The sequence below is a fragment of the Vigna unguiculata genome, chromosome 5 (assembly GCF_037176805.1).
Source record: "Vigna unguiculata cultivar grain cowpea cultivar isolate G323 ecotype 2 chromosome 5, ASM3717680v1, whole genome shotgun sequence".
In the NCBI taxonomy this organism is placed as follows: Eukaryota; Viridiplantae; Streptophyta; class Magnoliopsida; order Fabales; family Fabaceae; genus Vigna; species Vigna unguiculata.
In genome coordinates this window covers 42,966,767-42,987,716 of record NC_140796.1, presented here as the reverse complement: position 1 = coordinate 42,987,716, position 20,950 = coordinate 42,966,767, and the positions used below count along the sequence as shown (strand labels likewise).

General features: G+C 28.3%; 1 protein-coding gene and 1 non-coding gene across 2 annotated transcripts; both read left to right on the top strand.

The window, feature by feature from the left end:
• The first annotated feature begins 7,623 nt into the window (after positions 1-7,623).
• On the top strand, positions 7,624-12,859 carry LOC114183946 (putative beta-1,3-galactosyltransferase 13). The gene is made up of 7 exons (XM_028071149.2): positions 7,624-8,180; positions 9,430-9,582; positions 9,664-9,746; positions 9,858-9,957; positions 12,027-12,140; positions 12,256-12,398; positions 12,511-12,859. Exons 1-7 carry the CDS (start codon positions 7,864-7,866, stop codon positions 12,594-12,596), a joined length of 996 nt encoding a protein of 331 aa, XP_027926950.1. The 5' UTR covers positions 7,624-7,863; the 3' UTR covers positions 12,597-12,859.
• A 2,754-nt stretch (positions 12,860-15,613) lies between these two features.
• On the top strand, positions 15,614-15,695 carry TRNAS-AGA (transfer RNA serine (anticodon AGA)). Its single transcript has one exon. It is a non-coding gene; the product is annotated as a tRNA-Ser (tRNA).
• The last annotated feature ends 5,255 nt before the right edge of the window (positions 15,696-20,950 follow it).

The window sequence follows — 20,950 nt, the reverse complement described above, 5'->3', positions numbered from 1 at the left end:
ATTTCAAAGAACAAATTGTAATTTTGATATATAAATTATTAATTAAAAAAATAAAGTTTTTATTTTTTCTATTATTTTCTTTATTAAAAAGATATCATGGCAAATAATATGTGATTTCTTTATAAGTAATATTCTAATTAAGAAGGAAATAAGTTAAATCTTCTTAGACGAAGATCTTTACCTATAATAGATGATATTTTAGATGTATTTGATATGCATTCATTTTAGATAAGCTCTTTCTACCTCAAATTAAATCTAAAAATCAATGCTTAATATCTTAAAAAAAATTAAGATCAATTAGCTTTCTTTATCTTATTTGATTGACTCTCTCTTTACATCGCTTCAAAGCCTAAAATACTTTATCTATACAAAGAAGAGTTCAATCCAACAATTAGATTATGATTTCATGATCTCTATAAGATATAGATATAGATATAACTTACAAAAAGTCACATACAAGAAGAAAACATATTATTTAAAAAGATGTAGAAAATCAACTTACCCAAAAGAAAAGATTGTACGGTTCCCAAAAGGAAAGATGGTTGAGTTCAAAATGTTTCTTAACTCCTCAACCTCGCCTTTGTGATTTGATTTTGAAAATAACAAGAGATTGGATGCAGAAATTGAAATAAACAAATGTGAGAAAGAGACTAAAGTTTGGAAAGATAAACCAAATAAAAGAACAAAAAATAACAGATGAGAAAAAAAAACTGATTTTCAAATTTGAAAAAGATTTTTTGAATTAAGTTAATATAAATAATAAAATAATATATAAATTTATTTTTAATATATATATATATATATATATATATATATAGATATATAAAATAAATATAAAAACAAAAAACTGTTGAGAGTTTTGACTCCCCTCCGTAGTTTAAAGAAAGGTTTAAAAAGTCCTGACCGCAACAACACTTCACCACCACTAGTGAAAAAAACAAATGCTACGTTTCTAATTTAAACAAATGCTACGTATCTAATTTTTTTGTCATGACTAAAAATAAATAAATTAATAAAAATTTCTTTTATCATAATTATAAAACTTAATATAAATAATTTTTATAATTTAATTAGAAAATAAATTGTTTATTTTGAAGATGATTTTTTAATTAAAAAATTGTTAAGTTTAAAAAGAATGGTCAAAGTGAAAAAATCTTTAAATTTAAAAGGAAAACGGTTATTTGAAGGATAAAATTATTTTTAAAATATTTTTCAAAAAAATATATATAAAGATAAAAAAATATATTTTATATATAATTATAGATAAAACAAATTATATGGTACAAGAAGAAAATGATCGGGTGCAAAAGGTAACAGTGTCCAAATTTTAGGATAATTTCCGGAGTTGAGAGGACTATTTAGGGCACTTTGTTCTTATACTTCCATAATTTCTTTATATATATATATATATATATATATATATATGACACTTTCTTTTGTATTTTCTTTTATTATTTTAGTTTTGATTTCTGTAATATAATATTTATTAAATTTTTTAAAATTAATCGTCACTTTTATATTTTTTATTCCTTAATATTTATCTTTCTTTTTCTCAAATTTATTTTATTTTGTTTTTAAAAAAATATAAATTTATTTTATATATTAACTTAATAACATTATAATATTATTATTTATTAATATAACATTATATATATGTAACGTCCCATTTAATTTATAAACGCAATTAAAGGAAACGCCACACATAAGATAGTATAACAACGCAGTCCTGGGGTTCTCAACATCACCCCTACAACACTAGGCACACCACGATGCCAACAAAAGCAGAATAACTGTTTAACTAAAAGTTTACAATCTAATAACCACGAATACAGGGGCCATAGCCCTAAAGAAAGCATGACGGAAAGAAGTATAAGATCCATCCCAGATGGCTAGGCAGCGGAATCACCATTCCCTTGTTGACCACGAGAACCTCGCCCATCTGCTCCCATCAATCAAATTGATGATCATCGCAAGGAAGAACAACCACATACAACACAACCATGCAACGAAACGGGTAAGCTAGAGCCAACAACATATTTATCATACAGTCAAATATATTTTCATCATCTCATATCCATATAACAACCAAGCATGTTATGACTCTTCATTCAATACACTACGACTCGACTCGACTCATCCGGATACGTATAACTTGGTCGGATCCAGCGGATGCTTGCACTTGTGGTGGATACCTCTGCTCGACCCTGAGTTGCTCGATCCTGAGCTATGTGTTACAAGTGTTACGATGAATCAAATTTCCCTCACCACAAGGTTAGCCCTTACTAGGTTTCAGGCCTCCTGCTACTCTCACCACAGGAGTCAGTCCGCTCTAGGTGAGACTAACTGGCTCCTCAGAGTGTCAGGATGCAACCTTACCTTGAATCCTTACCTAGTTATACAGATGGGGCACCACCATGGGCACCCACTAACAGGGGCCATGGGATTACGTCCCGACCACTGAAGTGTAGCCCCGGAGGTCTCACCTAGAGACCCCCAAGGAATTACACGCTGACACGGGCAAACACATTCATAAGACAACAGTAGGAGAACATCAAAGTCATGTTTACAATTCCATACCCATCCATGAGGTCTATTCCTCGTACGCATCACCTTTTGAATCCATACATCTGATCATCGCCACCCCATGAGTCTAGGGTCTCCTCTCATGTTAATACCATGTTCCTTTAATTTCAAACCACACATTCATTTCACATGCTAAGTCCCCACCACACTCATCATTCATCATTTATGAATCATGTCACGCATATATAGCAACCCATTAGGCATATATTCATACATCAGTACATGCATCTTATCATAGCAGTCTTACCCAAACAATTCCAAGCATAAGAGAGCAAATACGCGACCAAACACCACACTGTCTCACCCAGTCCCTCGCTCAGGCTGATGGGTCTCGCTCAGGCGAGACGTTCTCGCTCAGGCGGAACCCCTTCGCCTAGGCGAGGGCTCGAAGGAGGAACCAGGAGCCACCACGGGATCTCGCTTAGGCGAGTCCCTTCTCGTCTGGGCGAGATGCTCGCTCGCTCAAAAACGAGGAGCGGGTCGCCTGGGCGACCACTCGCATAACTGATCTAGGCGAGCCCCTAATTGTCTCGCCTGAGCGAGACCAACAGGTCTCGCCACTGCTTCACCTGCAGCAGCCATTATTTCCGGCCAAAAACACCCATACAAGCTACTCTCACGCATCAAAACGAAGGATCAAATCGTACAACCAATAATAAACTCATGCACAGATCAAAGGATGACTCGAAACTTGAAACTCTAACTTCCCGTACCTGGGAGATGCGAGCTAGAGCTTCCGATACTCGAGCGACGAAGGACAGTAGCCCAAGGAACTAGGGATGGCAACGGGGCGGGGCGGGGACGGGTTTCTCTATCCCATACCCATCCCCGCATAAAAAATTCATCCCCATCCCCATACCCAAACCCAACGGGTATCAAACTTTTTTCCCATCTCCATCCCCACCGGGTAACGGATATAATCTCGTACCCATACCCGTACCCGTGTTCTAACTACTTCAATATTAATTTTTATAAAAAAAAAATTATGGTAAAGAAAACATAATATTATAAAATATACAATATTAGGAGGATTTTCTTCGATGCCAAATACCTTAAAATAAATTATAATTGTTTACATTTTATATTAGAATACCAAATAAAATTTCATGTGAACCAAAACATTTATTAAATTTGCAAACTACAACATTGATGAACTTAGTTGATAAAATTAAAAAATATTTCAAAAAAATATAAAAGGAAAACAAATATTCAAATTAAAATATATTTTAAATGTTTGTTTACTTCAATTTTTTAAATTCTAATGAATCTCTTTTTTATACACTAATAAAAGTTATAATATATCACTTGATCAAAATGACACAAAGAACAAATAATAAACATAATAATAAAAGGAAAACAAATATTCAAATTAAAATATATTTTAAATGTTTGTTTACTTCAATTTTTTAAATTATAATAAATCTCTTTTTTATACACTAATAAAAGTTATAATACATCACTTGATCAAAATGACACAAAGAACAAATAATAAACATAATAATAAAATTTTGACATAGATTTTGTATCTTTTGAACTTCAATATATGTTGGATAGTGACAACAAAATATTCATAGCAATTACATTAAATTTTTATATTGTAGTAAATAAAAGTTATTTGTACAATTAAAGTGAAAAAAATTACAATATGATTAATAGTGAGTTATAAAATAACAAATAATTAGATAGAATATATCGAAATATTATTCTACATGATGAAAATAAACAATAAATAAAAATATTAAAAAACTAACAAATGTGTGTTTTAGAAATAATTTGAGAGACTATCGAAAGAAATCGCACAAAGGAAATCAAATGTATAATTAAGGTATGATAAAATGAAAAATACCTTAGAGAACTAATTATTAAATTACGTTTGAAGTGGTTAAAATTAAATAGAAATATCATTAGTAACCAAAAAATTTGTCATTAAATTACAAATAAATTAGTAATTAAATTGGTCATTAAATCAAGTATCGATTCGATCATTGAATTAGTCACTAATTTAGTCATTGATTCAGACAATAAATCAACTACTACCACCAATGACAGAAAATAGTGACTGATATGGGTTACTGACTAAATCAGTCACCATTTCATGTTTTTCTTGTAGTGAATTATCATATATTATTCCTAAATATCATTATATATATATATATATATATATATAATTTTAACCACTTCAAACAGAATTTAAAGTGAAAAAATTACATTATGATTAATAATGAGTTATAAAATAAATATTATTCTACATGATAAAAATAAAAATAATAAATAAAAATATTAAAAAACTAACAAATGTGTGTTTTAGAAATAATTTGAGAGACCATCGAAAAAAATCACACAAAGGAAATCAAATGTATAACTAAGGTATGATAAGACGAAAAATATCTTAGAGAACTAAGAAAAATTTTCAAATATCAACATATATACTTAATGGTTGAAAAATAACGAAAATTATTTTAATGAAACAAAAGAGTTCTTCAAATTAAACAAAAATTAATAATAATAATAATAATAATAAGTAAAGAATTTTTTTTTATATTACCTTAAATTGAGAGTATAAACATTCTCATGTGAAAGGAAAATTTATAATAAATAAAAATATTAAAAATAATATAAATATTCAAATGTGAGGCATAATATTTTTTTTTATTAACATACATCATTTTAACATAATTACATAAAGGTTATGATAAGATAAAAAATATATTGGAGATGAGAATGAGTTTCATGACAAATGAAATAATTAAAAGAAAAAAAAAAAATATATATATATATATATATATATATATATATATATATATATATATATGAGTTACTTGATTAATTGTGAATATTTTAATAATTTAAACAAGAATGGAGATATGGCGGGGACGAGTATTATGGCGGGTATATGTACATCCCCATACCCATCCCCATACCCAACTGAAAAAGTCGGGGATTCCCCATACCCATACCCATACCCATACCCAGTCAATGCGGGGATTCCCCGTCAAAACGGGGACGGGTTCGGGCAATACCCACGGGGACGGGTTTATTTGCCATCTCTACAAGGAACGGCTTCGCGAAGCGGAACGGAAGAATGCGGCTGAGCTTGCTAGACTGCGACTTCTCCCAACCCTAGCAGAGGTAAAGGCGGTTGTGGCTCAAGGCAATGACAAAGCTTTTCTGAAAATGGTAAGGAACTTTAGGTTTAGAGCAGACCTAAGAACTTATATGTTGGGCCGGCCTTAGGCCCATTTACAAGGACAACCCACTAACTTTAGGGTAGAAAATATTGGGTCTTACAATATATATTTAAAAATCATATTTTATGCTAATATTCTATAAAATAAGATATTTTGTCCTAAATAAATAGCTAAATTGATACAAGTGTTTCACTTTCTAATTAAAATATTCAAAATTTTCAAACAAATGGGTAATTGAAAGATTCATCATCTTACATTTAAGTGTTGAAGGCAAGTATTTTTTATGTTTTATATTTCAAAAGACAAAAATAAAGTAATATATTTTTGAATTTATATATATATATATATATATATATATATATTTGACATTGATAAAAAAAATTCTAAATGTCGTAATGGAAACATATATCGTGTTGGTAAAAAAATGATTGAAAAATAAATCTGGAAAATAACCACAATCGATTTTTAACATGAGAGAAATATCATTATCTATAACAATATATAAAGGGGATTCTCCTTTTTGTGTCCACATTTCAAAATACCAAGTTTACCCTTTAAATATAATAATTTATTAAATTTTTTAAAATTGACCATTACTTTTACAAGTTTTTTATAAAATCGGCTATCTATGCTTCTTTTCTTCTTCTTTATTTATCAATGGTTATTTTTTCATCTGTTCTGATATACTTCACTTTATTTTTAATAAATATAATTTTAGTTTATATATTAACTTAATAACATTACAATATTATCATCTACTAATATTATAATTTTAGCTTATATATTAACTTAATAACATTTAAGTTTAAAAGATGCATACACACAGGCGCGATAGCGCCTGTGTTTACACTAGTTATTAGTAAAATAAATGTGTTACGGTACCTGTATCTCAAATTGAAAACGAAAACGGAATAAAAAAAATATGAAAAATATATATATGAATTAATAAAAAAATCAAAATTTTGAAAATTTTTACATTTAAATATAATTTAAAGTTTCCTATAATTAAATTATCAAATTAAGGTATGTGTCTATGATTTTTAAAAATACATTATATTATATTAAAAGATATATTATTGTAATGTTATTAAGTTAATATACAAAATAAAATTATATTTATTAAAAATAAAATATTTTGAACGGAAAAAAAAAGATTAAAAATAATAATTGATGAATAAAAAAAAGAAGATAAACAATTTTATAAAAAAGTATTTTGAATATTATTAAGTTAATATATAAAATAAAATAATATTTTAAAAGCAAAATGTTTTGAACAAGAAAAGATGAAAAAAATAATTGTTGATAAATTAAAAAAGAAAAAACAGAAAATAGACAATTTTATAAAAATATATTTTTAATTTTTAAAAATTTAACAAATAATTATGATCGTATAAAAAAAGATGATCTTTTCTATATATATTTATAAATTTTAATATTTTTTATTTTTTATTTAATAATATATTATATTATTGATAATAATATTTAATTCATTTTTTAAATTTACTTTTAATTTATTATTTCGATCAATATTAGATCATGAGACTACATCGTTAAAATGTTTAAAATAAATTATTAAAAAACGAAGTGGTAAGTTAAAAATAAATAAAAAAATATTAAAATATCATTATAAAATTAACTATCCTCCGCAGATTTTTTTCTTTTCTTTTTACACACTGCACATATTTTTATGTGAAATTGCTTATCTCTTGCTACTTTGGTCTGGGTAAAACAATTACAAAGTTGAAAAGATATAAGAAAAATGGAAAGAAACATAAAAAACAGACAGAGACAGAAGAAAATTAAACATAGAAACATGGGTCCACCATTAAAATGGTTGTGTTGTTTGGGTGATGAGATCGAAGAGAGAAAGAAACAGCATAACTGTCAATAACAGATGCTTGTTGGTTAAGCATAAACCAGACCATCCCTTTCTTTCACTTCATCTTCCACCTTTCATCTTTATCTTCATCTTCACCACACCACACCACACCACACACCCTTTAACCTCCATTTCCATCGCATCACATGATCCAAACCTCCATTTTCTCACACCCGGAGCTTCTTCCAGTTCCGGGCATCCCTTCCTGAAGCCATGCCTTATTCTTCACCCAAATCCTTCTACCCTCGCAGAACCACCTTCCTCATCCTCGCATGCCTCTTCCTCTCTCTCTCCGTTTTCTTCTTCGCTTTCCTCGGACCCCTTCGGGACCCTCCCTGCTCCAATCGCACCCCCACATCGGTTCGAGTCCTCTGGGACCACCGCCCCATCGTCCACCACGACCCTCCGCCGCTTCATCACAGACACAAAGTTATGGCCTTTGTGGGCATTCAAACCGGGTTCGGATCCGTGGGCAGGCGCCAATCTCTCAGGAACACTTGGTTTCCTTCCGATCCACATGCACTTCATGGGTACAGCCTTTCTTTCTTTATTTATTTCATCGTCTTTGCAATGTTTGTTTTTCGACAAAACTTCAGTATAGATTCACTTCGCTAATCTGGGTAATAAAGAATCTCACTCGCAGAAGTGAATCTTCTATTGTCATTCGAGAATACCACTTATGATCCTGCATTTAAGTTAACGACAATAAAGACTTGACCTTTTTACCTTATGCGTCTGTCCCAACTCCACCACTAGGATGAGTGTTGTGGTTTTTGGTATCTATTTATAGATGACGAGGAATGGGAACGATTTAAGTAATCTTATTGCATAACTGTTGTTACTGATCTGCTTAATTTTGGAAAATGAGACAGCTTGGATGTTCTGATAAATACTCCATTTTGAAGTTTATATAAGTGGAGGATAGAATGAGGTAGAAAGAAGAAATAGGATGTAGATGAAATACGGTAGAAATGAGATTAGGGAGAAAGTGAGTGATTTGCATAGTCTTGTAGGAAACTGTTATCACTGATCTGCATTAGGAACAGGAGTTGCTTGGGATTTCTGATAAACGTGCTTACACTCTACTTTGAGGTGTACAAGGTGGAGAAAAAATGGAAAGAACGAATGAAAATGAAGAGAAAGAGAGTGGAAAGTGTGATAATTGATGTCAGGAGAAATGAAAAGAGAGATAAAGAAGAAATTTGGTTGAAATGAGCTGGAAGAGGAGATGAATATATGTTTCTAACTATTTGATTGCTTGGAGTTTTGTCATTGCCATGTCTTCATAAGTGGTGAGTTACAGTTTTAGCCATGGAAGATACTAGGTTCTTATCTGTATTTGTGTGGCCTAGTTAAAATTTATCTACTATATCAAAATTTGTGGACAGATTCGGCTGAAGGTGAAACTAATCTACTATTACAGAAATGATTTTAATTTTATAGCAATCAATTCTGTTTACATTATATTAATAGAAGTTCTGCAATTGTCATTGAAATTGACCAATGGTTAATACTAATCTGGTATATTTTCTATGGTCAGATGGGTGAGTTTATGTTTCTGCTTTATGAATATGATACTCTTTGGGCATCTGTAGTATTGTCAATTTTTATTTCTGTTTTGGAAATTCTAATTTCTAGAATTTTTAGCTGTATGCATGAAATGAACCTCTCAAACTGTTTTGTTGTGTATTTTGAAGGAGTTTGTGTCTGAGAATGATGTGATCTAATGGAATTAACTTTACTCATTATGACATGCCAGATTTGTTTTGTTTCTTGCAGCTTGGAAGAAGCCACTGGCTTGGCTTTTAGGTTTGTGATTGGTAGAACGAGTGATAGATCAAAGATGTCTGCACTTCAGAAGGAAGTGACACAATATGATGATTTCATTTTGCTGGATATAGAAGAGGAGTATAGTAAGCTCCCATACAAAACGTGTGTTCTGAGGGTTAGTAAACTGCTAAATTTTATGTCTGTAGTTTGTTGCTGAGCTGAATTTGGCCATTTATACAACAGGTTAGCTTTCTTCAAAGCTGCTTATGCACTTTTTGAGGCAGACTTTTATGTCAAAGCTGATGATGACATATACTTAAGGCCAGGTGCCATATCTTTCAGTGCCTAACTTTGTTAAATATGGTGATGACTACTTTTGTTTGAGATTAATGATTATTCTATAATTAAGATTTATGTAATCATTTTTTTTTTGTCAGACCGTCTTTCATTGCTGCTGGCAAAAGAGCGATCTCACCCTCAGACTTACATAGGATGCATGAAAAAAGGCCCTGTGTTCACTGATCCCAAACTAAAATGGTTAGTTCTATTTAGATTAACTATATTTTGTCTCCACTTTTTAAGTTTACCACTTTATCATGTCTTGGTTTAAGAGTGTTAGGCTCAAGAGTTTCGACACTTAAACAAAATCTAACTTCTACTAATTATGCCAGAGTAGTCCAGATTACAGTTCTGAACAGTTGGAAATCCAAATATAAGACTAAGTCTCACATTAATTAAAAGTGAGAAAGTTGAGCACCATATAATGATAAAGATCCATAAACTCATTACCTTAAAATTTTAGATTGAAGATGGTATCATTTTCTTAGGTAGTTAGATTCAAGTCTCAATAGTGTTGTATCTTTCCAAACCTCCTCTCTCGATAATTCATCATGCACTTCTGCATATAATGATTACATTACATCCACTCACCGGGTTTCCTCCTAACAAGGATTTTTCCTTCCTCAAACACTGGAGAAACAATCCACTACCTCATAATGAGCATATTTACTCACCACAAGTAGATAACTGGGTTACAAACAACGGAGACCACTCAAATAATTGTCACGCCAAATAGTGTACTTTCCTGTAACAGCAAAAGCTAATTAGACATCACAAGACTCCATTGTCCTTTTATTCCTTAGGACCCATTTTGTGAACAGGATAAAATATGATAACTATTCTATCATATTGTAATATGATGTTTGTTGCGTCAACCTGATATGACAGTAATGTTTTATCACTTATCCTATCATGTCAGTGTAGTGTATTTTTTATCTCAAGGAAGAGTTGTATTTGGTTTAACAAATAGGATAAACTCTATCTGCCTCTCTCTCTATATGAAATATTCACTCATAAATTTAAATTATGATGTAATTAAAATATAAAAAATAATCTCTTACTATTCAAATATATTTTAAAGAAAAATACTTCCATCATAATACTAATTTTACAAAACTTATACAATTTATTTATAATTTTAAGAAAAAGTATATAACTAAACAAAATTTTGTATAATTTTTTACTATTGATTTATATGATAATATATATCATATATTTTTTATTTAACAACATTTATAGTTATGGTGATACATAAGTTCAAAGTATATTATTTATTAGAATACTAAATTAAGTACCAATTGTTTAAATATTTGTTAAGATATTATTTATTTATAGTTTTGAAATCTTGTTTACTTTTTCATAATATAAAAAATAGTTATATATAATTTTTTATAATTTGGTTAATTTTTTTAATAATTTTCATAATTTATAAAAAAATAAATTAAAAGTAATGTTTTTTAAATTGCATGTAATTTTAGTAAAAATTGTCATTTAAACATAATTTATGTTAAATAACATTATTTAGTTTGTTATGTCGTATGCACCAAACATTAAATGTGATTATACATTATCATGTTATTATACTTTTATCTTATTTTGTTTTATCTTATTGTATTCTGTTATATCATGTTAATCTAACTAGCCCTTAATTTAAGAACAAATAATATTTTTACTATCATCCAATTATTTACAAACACAATAATTTTTACTCATAATGATTTTGTGTAAAAAATTTTGGACTCACAATGCATGCTACTAACTGAGATCCACCTTTAATGGCTAACTGTCATACTAGAGTGAGTGAGCGCAGATGTGTGTACATCAGTATATTAACTTTTAAGGCTCTGTTATAAACAAGCTTCCCATGTGTTGATGAATGAATTCGAGAAAATAAATTATTATCCTGCCAGATTCTCTGTTATTTATTTCTATAAATATTTTAAATACTCTCTTGTTTATGGAATTTAAATTCTCTGCTGATATTTTTTTACTGTTCCTCTGTCGTACCTTTAAAATATATTGATGGCCTTGAAGTTTTAAAATATATTAAAAAGGTTTTAAAATATTAATATAATGTATTTTTAATGTTTAGTAAAAGACAGACAGTACCAAAAAACTCAGTAATGAATCTGAACTCTTTTCTTTTGGCCTCTTCAACTCTACCAACCATGCAAATGTAACCTTGAGGATTAAATTGAGAATGTTTGAACTGAATTGTTTTTCACCTTCATTTTGCCTCATCGTCAGTTCTTTGATAAATGTTGCAGGTATGAGCCACTATCTAATTTGCTTGGAAAGGAATATTTTCTTCATGCTTATGGTCCTATATATGCTCTTTCTGCGGATGTTGTATCAAGCTTGGTAGCGCTTAAGAATAACAGGCATGTTCCATTTCTCCATTATCTTGTGATAATTGTCTCTTATTAATTAGGATTAGTTTTCATATTTTCAATGATCTGGTTTTGTAATGAACATAATGTCTGTACCTTATCACAGTTTCCGGATGTTCAGCAATGAGGATGTTACAATTGGAGCTTGGATGCTTGCAATGAATGTGAACCATGAGAATAGTCGTGAACTTTGCGCTCCAGAGTGTACCTCCACATCAATTGCTGTGTGGGATATTCCCAAGTGTTCAGGTTCCTATTTCACCATTTTTTTCACAAGCTTTTGATTCTATCATCACATTCCCTTAAAAAGCTTTTTACTCTGATAGATCCAAAAAATTGACCATCTGAGATTGTTGTACAGGTCTCTGCAATCCAGAAAAGAGAATGTTGGAACTCCATCAGCTGGAAAGTTGTGCCAAGACTCCAACTTTGGACTCTGATGAATAGTTTTTGTGGGAAAGATTAATGTTTTACTGCTGCTAATGCGATCACTTTCTTTCTATTCATTCATCTTTCTCTTTCTGATTCATATTTCTTCATTCAGACTTTCATGTATCTTATTTTTTCACTCAAATTTCTCTTATATTTTCTTCCCTTTTTCTTCCTACCTTCTTTAGGGAAGTAGGATTTGTAGTTATTATATACCACACAAAGCTAGATACACTTTACAGATGCTGATACCATTAACTTCACTAATTTCACAATTTCAATTTTCTTCTTTTTTTAAGATTATAAGACATTATAGAAATTAACTTATACATAAGTTAACATTCACAAAGAGTGTTTTAGTTTACTTATACGCATTGTAATCTATCAAGAAAAATATGCATTAAATATAATTTTGGTCTTTAGTTTTCGGTAAAAATTGGAATTAGTCCCTTTTCAAAATTTTGGTCTAATTTATAGTCTTTTAATTTTAAAAATGCATGAATTTAATCATTTTAATTGAATTCTATTAATTTTATTTGACGTTTTAAATGCATTTTTCTTTTTACATTGAAGTGAAAATATGTCAAATAGAGGAAACTATTTAAATTTTATCATGAAACATATTTGAAACGTCAAATAAATTTAATAAAGTTTGGTTAAAAGTATTAAATCTATGCATTTTTAAAGTTTGAAGACTAAATCTATCAAAATTTTATAAATAATTAATTTCAATTTGGTTTAATTACTCAAATGGTACCTACTTTGGTAATGTGTGTCAATTTGGTTCCTGTTTTTAAAGAAATGTCAATTGTATCCCAACTTTTGAAAGGGATCTAATTGAAACATTTTTAGGTTGAGATGTAATTGACACTTTTTTAAAAGTCGGTATCAGATTGACATACTTTTATCAAAGTGGATATCATCTGAATAATTAAACCTTTCAATTTTTACTTAAAGTTTAAGGACATAAAATATATTTCATCCGAAAAATATTCATAAATTTACCTGTGGAATCAAATTATGAATCCTGATACAAAAATAAGATCGTGAAAGACATATTTTTTTTAGCAAACTTGTTGATTGTGTATAAATATAAACACTTCATATTATTATTATTTAAAGAATTTGACACTTTCAAAAAAATTCATTCAATCTCCATTTTAATTGCAATTTTCTTACACTAATGCTGACATTTGCCTCTTCAATTGTTACATCAAAAGGATTCTAATTAGCAATGCTTTTGATAATATTATATCATAAAAAAATGCTATAATTCATGAGAAGGATATGATATATGAAAATTTCCAATCTTTTTTAAAGAAATTATGTAAATGAAAAAGAAGACAAATAACTAATTACTAACAAATTATAAATTAATTTATAAAAACAACTAAAGTAATTTGTGATCATGTATTCATGTTCTTAAAGATAATTTCGAATGATCAATTATACATTATGTGTATTACTCTGCACTAAAATTGTACAAATTGGTTAAGTTAAAAGTCAACAAGTCAGTCAGTTTAACCTAATTCACTTTTTTGTGAATCAAAAGTTTTATAATCCAACTCGATCCATCACAGATTAATGGATTAGGTAGACTTGTTCATTTAAGGATATTTTATTTTCTCGATTTGTTTTAAATATTTATCGTAATATAATTAAAGTAGATAGACTCCATTCACTTTTTTTATATATATGTTTTAATAAAATACCCACTTATTTCATCAAACATTATTATAAAGATAATAATTAGAAATTAAAGTGTTGATCATCATAATTTGACAAATAAATAAATTAAATATTAAATTATTCAAATGTTGTTGAACAATATTCTAATATTTAAGAAAATTAAATTATTAATCTACATAATTAGAAGTAATAAATAATCATAATAAAAAAAACTTATGAAATTATTGTTGTTAGTGAATTACATACTATGATACACGAATACATTACGTGTATCGGATGCGATACATATTCAATACATCGATACGTTTATTTTCAAAATAATAGGACACGATACATGATAGATACGTGATATATGAATATTGAAAAGTGAACAATGATTCTTAAAAACATAATAAATATACGATCGTTATTCTGTGAATCCAAAATAAAACTATATGTACTAAAGTTGTCAACATAAAAAATATAAATTATTGTAATCATAAAAGTACCATTCAAGAAGATTCTTAAATAATAACCAATGTTAGTAACAAAAAAATGTTAGAGACCCATTTTCTAATTGAAGACCAATTTAAAAAACAATTATTTTGGTTGCCAAAACATGGTTGTTAATGGTAGTGACCAATTTAGAAACCACTTATTTTGGTAGTCAAAATTTTGGTAACTAATGTTAGTGATCAATTTATAAATCAATTCATAATAGAGACTATTTTAATTATCAATTTAGATACCAATTATAATTTTTTAGAACTATTTTAGTTGCTAATAAGTTTTAGTTTTTAAATTGGTATCTAAATTGGTTATTATACAGTTACTAATTATTTTTTGTCACTAAAATTTGTCATTATTAAAAAAGAATTGTAGTGTACTACGACTTTATAAATTAAATACTTCATTGATAAGTATTCATAAAATATCCTAAAATATCTGATACGGATACCTATCAAACACAAATATGTGATCCAAGTTGAAGTATTGGTGCATCGTAGATTACATTTCAGCTCACATTCAAACCAGTTCAAACTCATTTAACTCCCAAGTTAAATAAGCCAAATTTGATCTACAATTAAAAAAAAAATCATTCTTTTATTAACTTGATACAACTTGAAACCGTTATAAATTGAATTAATTCACTGAACTTATTTTTGCATGATAAAAATAAATAATCTATTTATTATGGATAGTGAATATAAAGGTATTCTGTCTTTAGAACCCTTATTTCCCATTAAAGTTTTTGTACATTCTGAAAACTTTAGCCTTAATACATTAAAATGATAAGGCCTAGATGTTGTGAATAAAATTTTTATTTTCCTTTAGAGATTGAACTTAGTTTTCAAAGTACCATCGCAGTGGACATGCCGGAGTGGTTATCGGGCATGACTAGAAATCATGTGGGCTCTGCCCGCGCAGGTTCGAATCCTGCTGTTCACGCTTTTTGTTGTTTACATGCATTATGATAAAACTATTTTCTCTTTATATTTATATAAATTGTCAAGAATAATAATAATACTGATATTTAATAAACTAATATGAAAGTATGTCTTTTTTCCCTGAAGGCACCATTCCCATTTTTCTTGTCTTTTTTTTTACCTATTCTATAGAAACAAAGTTTAGATCCAACAATTTTGCCCACGTTTTTAACCTTAAAATTTTTTGCATAAATCATTATGTTTTAGAAAAGTAGCCTAATTAATAATATAGAGGAAAAGAAAACCCAAAATATGATAGGAAATTCTTGTTGCTGGATTTGTCAATGTTTGTGGCTAGCCCCTCCATGTTCTTCTTAAAGGCAAAAAAAGAAAAGAAAAAAAAAAACAAGAAGTGACAAATAACATTATGAATGAATATTATTGGCAGAAAGAATGGGTGTGCCTAAATTGGACCCCATTAACTTATAAATCTATTTTTCACAATTTTTTTCCCAAATAAAAAAAAAAAGGTACGAATCACCTTTTACCTTTCTTTGAAGTCAAGCTTGTTGTTGATTTTATTTTAATATATTAATATTGTGATCTTATTTGGGTACCATTCTTGAATGCTTCCAATGAATGGAGTGAGAGAGTGAGTTTGAGAGTACTTGGCAAGATTCGTAATATGGGCCTCCAATGATGGACCCATTATTGGGCCATAAAAAGTCAATCATGCTGGGCCATTGTCCTAATTCTGGAATGGTTTGCAACGGATGAGGTTACAGAGGGACCCACGTGGCCCATCAAACATCTACCTTTGTGTTCTAATAAGTAAAAACAAATAGTGAACTTGCTTCTGCTTACGTGGACCTGACACATCTCCTTAGACCTATGTTCTATGGCTACCCATTACCCAAATCAAATATCTAAGTTTAATATAAGGGAAAAAAAATAATTAGTTATTGAAAGATCATTTATTACTTGTTTCTTCGAAATTCCATGGTATTGTTGTTTTAAAATTTTGAACTTTATCATGATTTTGTTTATTATTTGTTTTATATTTTGGAGTTCCATCACAATTTTATTTTTAAGAAATATTTCCAAAAATTAATTAAAGAAAGCATTTTTAAATCGTTTTTTTTTTTTATAAGTGATGTAAAACTATTTAATCATCGAAACAAATATTAATTTAATTGTATCTATAATGAGATAACAAGATCATTATCTTTTTATTTTTTTATTCGTCAAACAACTTTTTTTTCTTTAATTTTTTTAAGTTCGTCGGTCAATTTGGTTTTAGAAAAAGAAAGAGCAAATTTACTATTGGATTAGAATATTTAAAGAGAAAATGGGTGATTTAATCGGTAAGACGATAATATAAAACTAAGAATCATACTATTTTTTTATGACAGCAAAATCAAATAAACATAGAATTTAAACAAAAATAAAAAATATTTTAATCAATTAATGTGTCAAATTTTAAATAAAAATTTAAATAAAAACACTTAAAATTAATTAAACTTATATATACAAATTCAAAAATTGTTCTTAAGAAATAATTAAATACATTTTCAGAAACTAAAGTAACTAGTTTAACAAAATTGTTAATAAAGTGATACTAATTACAAATTTTCTTATCTCCGAAAACTAAAATGAGAACTTTTCACACTTTTTTCCGAAGATTTGTATATTCACCCTTATTTTCACGAGAGGGGTAATATTATTGGCATAATTTTTACACAAAACTAAAGCTATACGTTTATCTGATTTGACATGAAAAAAGAATAATAATTGAGGCATGGCTGGCTCTGAATGAATAGTTCTTGCTGTACTATTTGTTTTTTACCATTATGCATATATATTACCGACACCATTCATGATTGTGTGGTTGCACCAGAAACTAGTTAAAAAAATAATCAAATAATTTAAATTTGCATGAATATATGTGTGTGTACAATTTGCAAGAAAAAACATAACAGTGTAAAAGATAATTTATTTACTTGTGTTACTTAGAAGTTAGACATGACCAAGACTGAGTTAATAATAGATAATTTAGCTTTCTAGATTCGGAAACAAAGAAAATAAAAGTAATATTTTTTTTTTTTTTTGCGGAGGATAAAATTTCAAACTAGTCAATGACATAGAAGCATCTTTGTGATCCCCTTCTAAAAAATAGGTTGTGGACGTAAAATAATTTTTTATTGTGTTTTAAATTTGAAAACTTGGGTGGTGGAAGAAAATAAAATCACAGCATAATTATGTTAATCATCACAGTGTTGTGTGGTTATTGTGCTAATTGTGTTTCATATACAGTAGTTTCTGTGGATGGTGATTCAGACAGCACTAGAAGCAGAAACAACAACCTAGGTTTTGAAGAAATAAGATTTTGTCAGAGAAGGAACAATCATTATGCAACAATATGAGGTTTGAAAATAAACCAAGATTCCAAATCAATAATTTCATGCCCTATCTTTTACATCACTTATTTACTTAAAAGAAATATAAAGTTAATTTTTATTATTTTTGTAATTGATGCGATGCATTTATTGATGATGTAGAGAATGATGAAGAAAAGTAGTTGGTACAAACTGACTTGGTTTGGCAGGTTGCAATTGTCGGTAACCAATCACAAGCACTTACTGTTCAATTTGGATGTAAATGATTTTGCCATCACTGTGTCAACACATGATAGCTTAATTTCTTCGTTTTGAACATGAACAAGGTCAAATCCAAGTATTGTGCTTCTTCTTTTTCATTTTATTATTTCTTCTCATTTTTCACTAACTATGAAAATGTTTGATATTTATTTTTGATATGAGTTTAACATAAAAATGGGGAAGATTAGAAATGAAAAAAAAAAAAAAACTATTTTTGGAGATATAAGAAGATAAGATGTGTAATCAATATTAAATCATTTTTTTAATGGATAGTTGGAGAGCGACATAAATATTTAATTATTTGTTTGTTGATAAAATAAATAGTAGTAATAGTATTATAAGTATATGTTAGCGGGTAATAATTATTAATGAATTTTATTTTATATGTTTTTAAAATTTAGTGAATAAAGTTATGAATTTTATTTTGTATATATATTTTTTATTTTGACATATGAAAATTTTAAGTTATTAAAAAATGCATTTTTTAAATTGATGAAACTTATTTAAATTTGTTTTCTTAAAAAAAACTAAATTTATTTGTATTAATAGTTAAGTTTACAATTTTATTTCATTGTACTTAAAATTAAATTTTTATTTGAATTATACTTAAAATTGTTTTTTTTTCTGACTTTATATTTTATAAATTTAATAATTTTATTTAAAATAAAAAATATATAAATCCATAAATATTCATAAATACTTGCCGGTATATAAAAAATTATAGACATTTTTTATGAACATTGAAAATAATGAATTTTCTTAAATAAAACGGGTACCACATAAGCACTATTGGTTTCCAACTTCACTTGTTATTAATATAAACAAAAATAAAGATGTGCGAGATTTAATGAGTAGAGAAATAATGAGTGTGTAAAATAGAAAATGAAATAGAGGCAAAATGGTGTAGACAGATAAATTCTTTCTTATACATAAAAAAGATAAAAAAAAAATTCCTATTGCAGTCAGTTGTTGTGCTCCATAATTCCCAATCTAGCCATAGTTACTATAATAATTTGTGATTATTTAAGTTATAATTACTAGATATATATTTTTATAAATTTGTTGTGTTTATAATTGTAATATACAGTTATTAAGTTATCAGCATTTAATTAATAAATAAAAAATGATTTACTAATTATATATATCAGTAAATATTTTAATAATTGATAAATATTAATAAATAATTTAATAAATTAAATCAAAACTTTTAGTTTTACTAATTATTTAATTGATAAATTTTTTAATAAACTAATTATTGTAATTAATTTTGCAAATATTAAATTTATAATATGTGAAAACATAAAAAATAGTATTTTTAAGGATGATATTGTTTTAAAATAATGAGATCCTATTATTTTTAATAATAAAATGCTTAATTATATGTTGATGGTTACACGTTGATACTCTTTCAAATTAAGGATGAAATTTGGTTGTGCTTGGTGAATCTGGTGTAACATGTATGACTGCTGTGATTTGATGTGTTTTTGATTAAAATTGATATTGAATGTTTGTGAATTGCTTTGAGGTGTCAATTGGTTAAATTGGAAAGTTGAGCAATTGAGAAATTTGTATAAGTTCTATCTAGTGAAAAACTATTATGACTCAAAGTAATAAAAGAAAAGTACCAAATTGATCTTTTGGACAAGTCCAATTTTCCTAAATCATCACACAATTTCTATTTTCTGATGTAGTACATAGAGCCTTAGTGTGGTACAACTGAGCACAAACTTCTATGAGCTGATTGACACTGAGTGTTAGAGACCTCTACAGGTCTGGGAACATTTTAGCTCCCTGACACTGAGTGCTGATATGTTGGCTCTGAGTGCCCATTTTTACGAGGCAACTAGGTTTGAGCGCCAGATGCCTTTTTTTGCATGTTTTTCTGTTTAACTATTTTTGAATGACCTATAATTGGTAGTAAGCATATTTTATGGTTTTCTTTATTATTATTTGGGGTGAAAATATGGTTCTGAGTATGTAAGATGTTAATTGGTATGTAATGATGCATGAGCATGTGAAGTTGTGATATTTAAAGAGTTTCAGGGAAAATTCTTTGTGATGATATTGTTAGTGTATATCTTGATATAGGAGAATGACTTGAAGGAGGTACCTGAACTCTAATAATCCTTCACACTCAATAGAGTATAATGAGTTACGTGATGAGAGTAGTAGAAGGTCCTAGTCTTAGGATGGATTGGGCCCTAGGCATGAATGAGATTAATTTTGTGTGTTATTGGGTGATAACCCTTTAAGGTTAGACTCTACAGAGTCTAGGAACCATGACATGTGCACCTCTCTCGTGTACCCTACATTAAAGACATGTATCCAAATAATTGAGTTTAGTGTTAACTGCTGGTGTGAATGTAACGGTGATATAACTTGTATTGTGTTTTATTCTTTTGGGATGAGTTGATTTATATATATTTAGATATGAGTATGCTTTTGATATACTAGCTTACCATGTTTTGTGTTTATGTTGATGGTTTTGTTATTTTTCTTTTGCAACAATCACTTAATTGTGCGAGAAAAAAAGGAAACAGGTGAAGATGCTCTTTTGATGAAAAACAGTGAGAGTCTTGAGTAGTATATCATTCCATAAACTGTGTGTAATTAGTTTGAA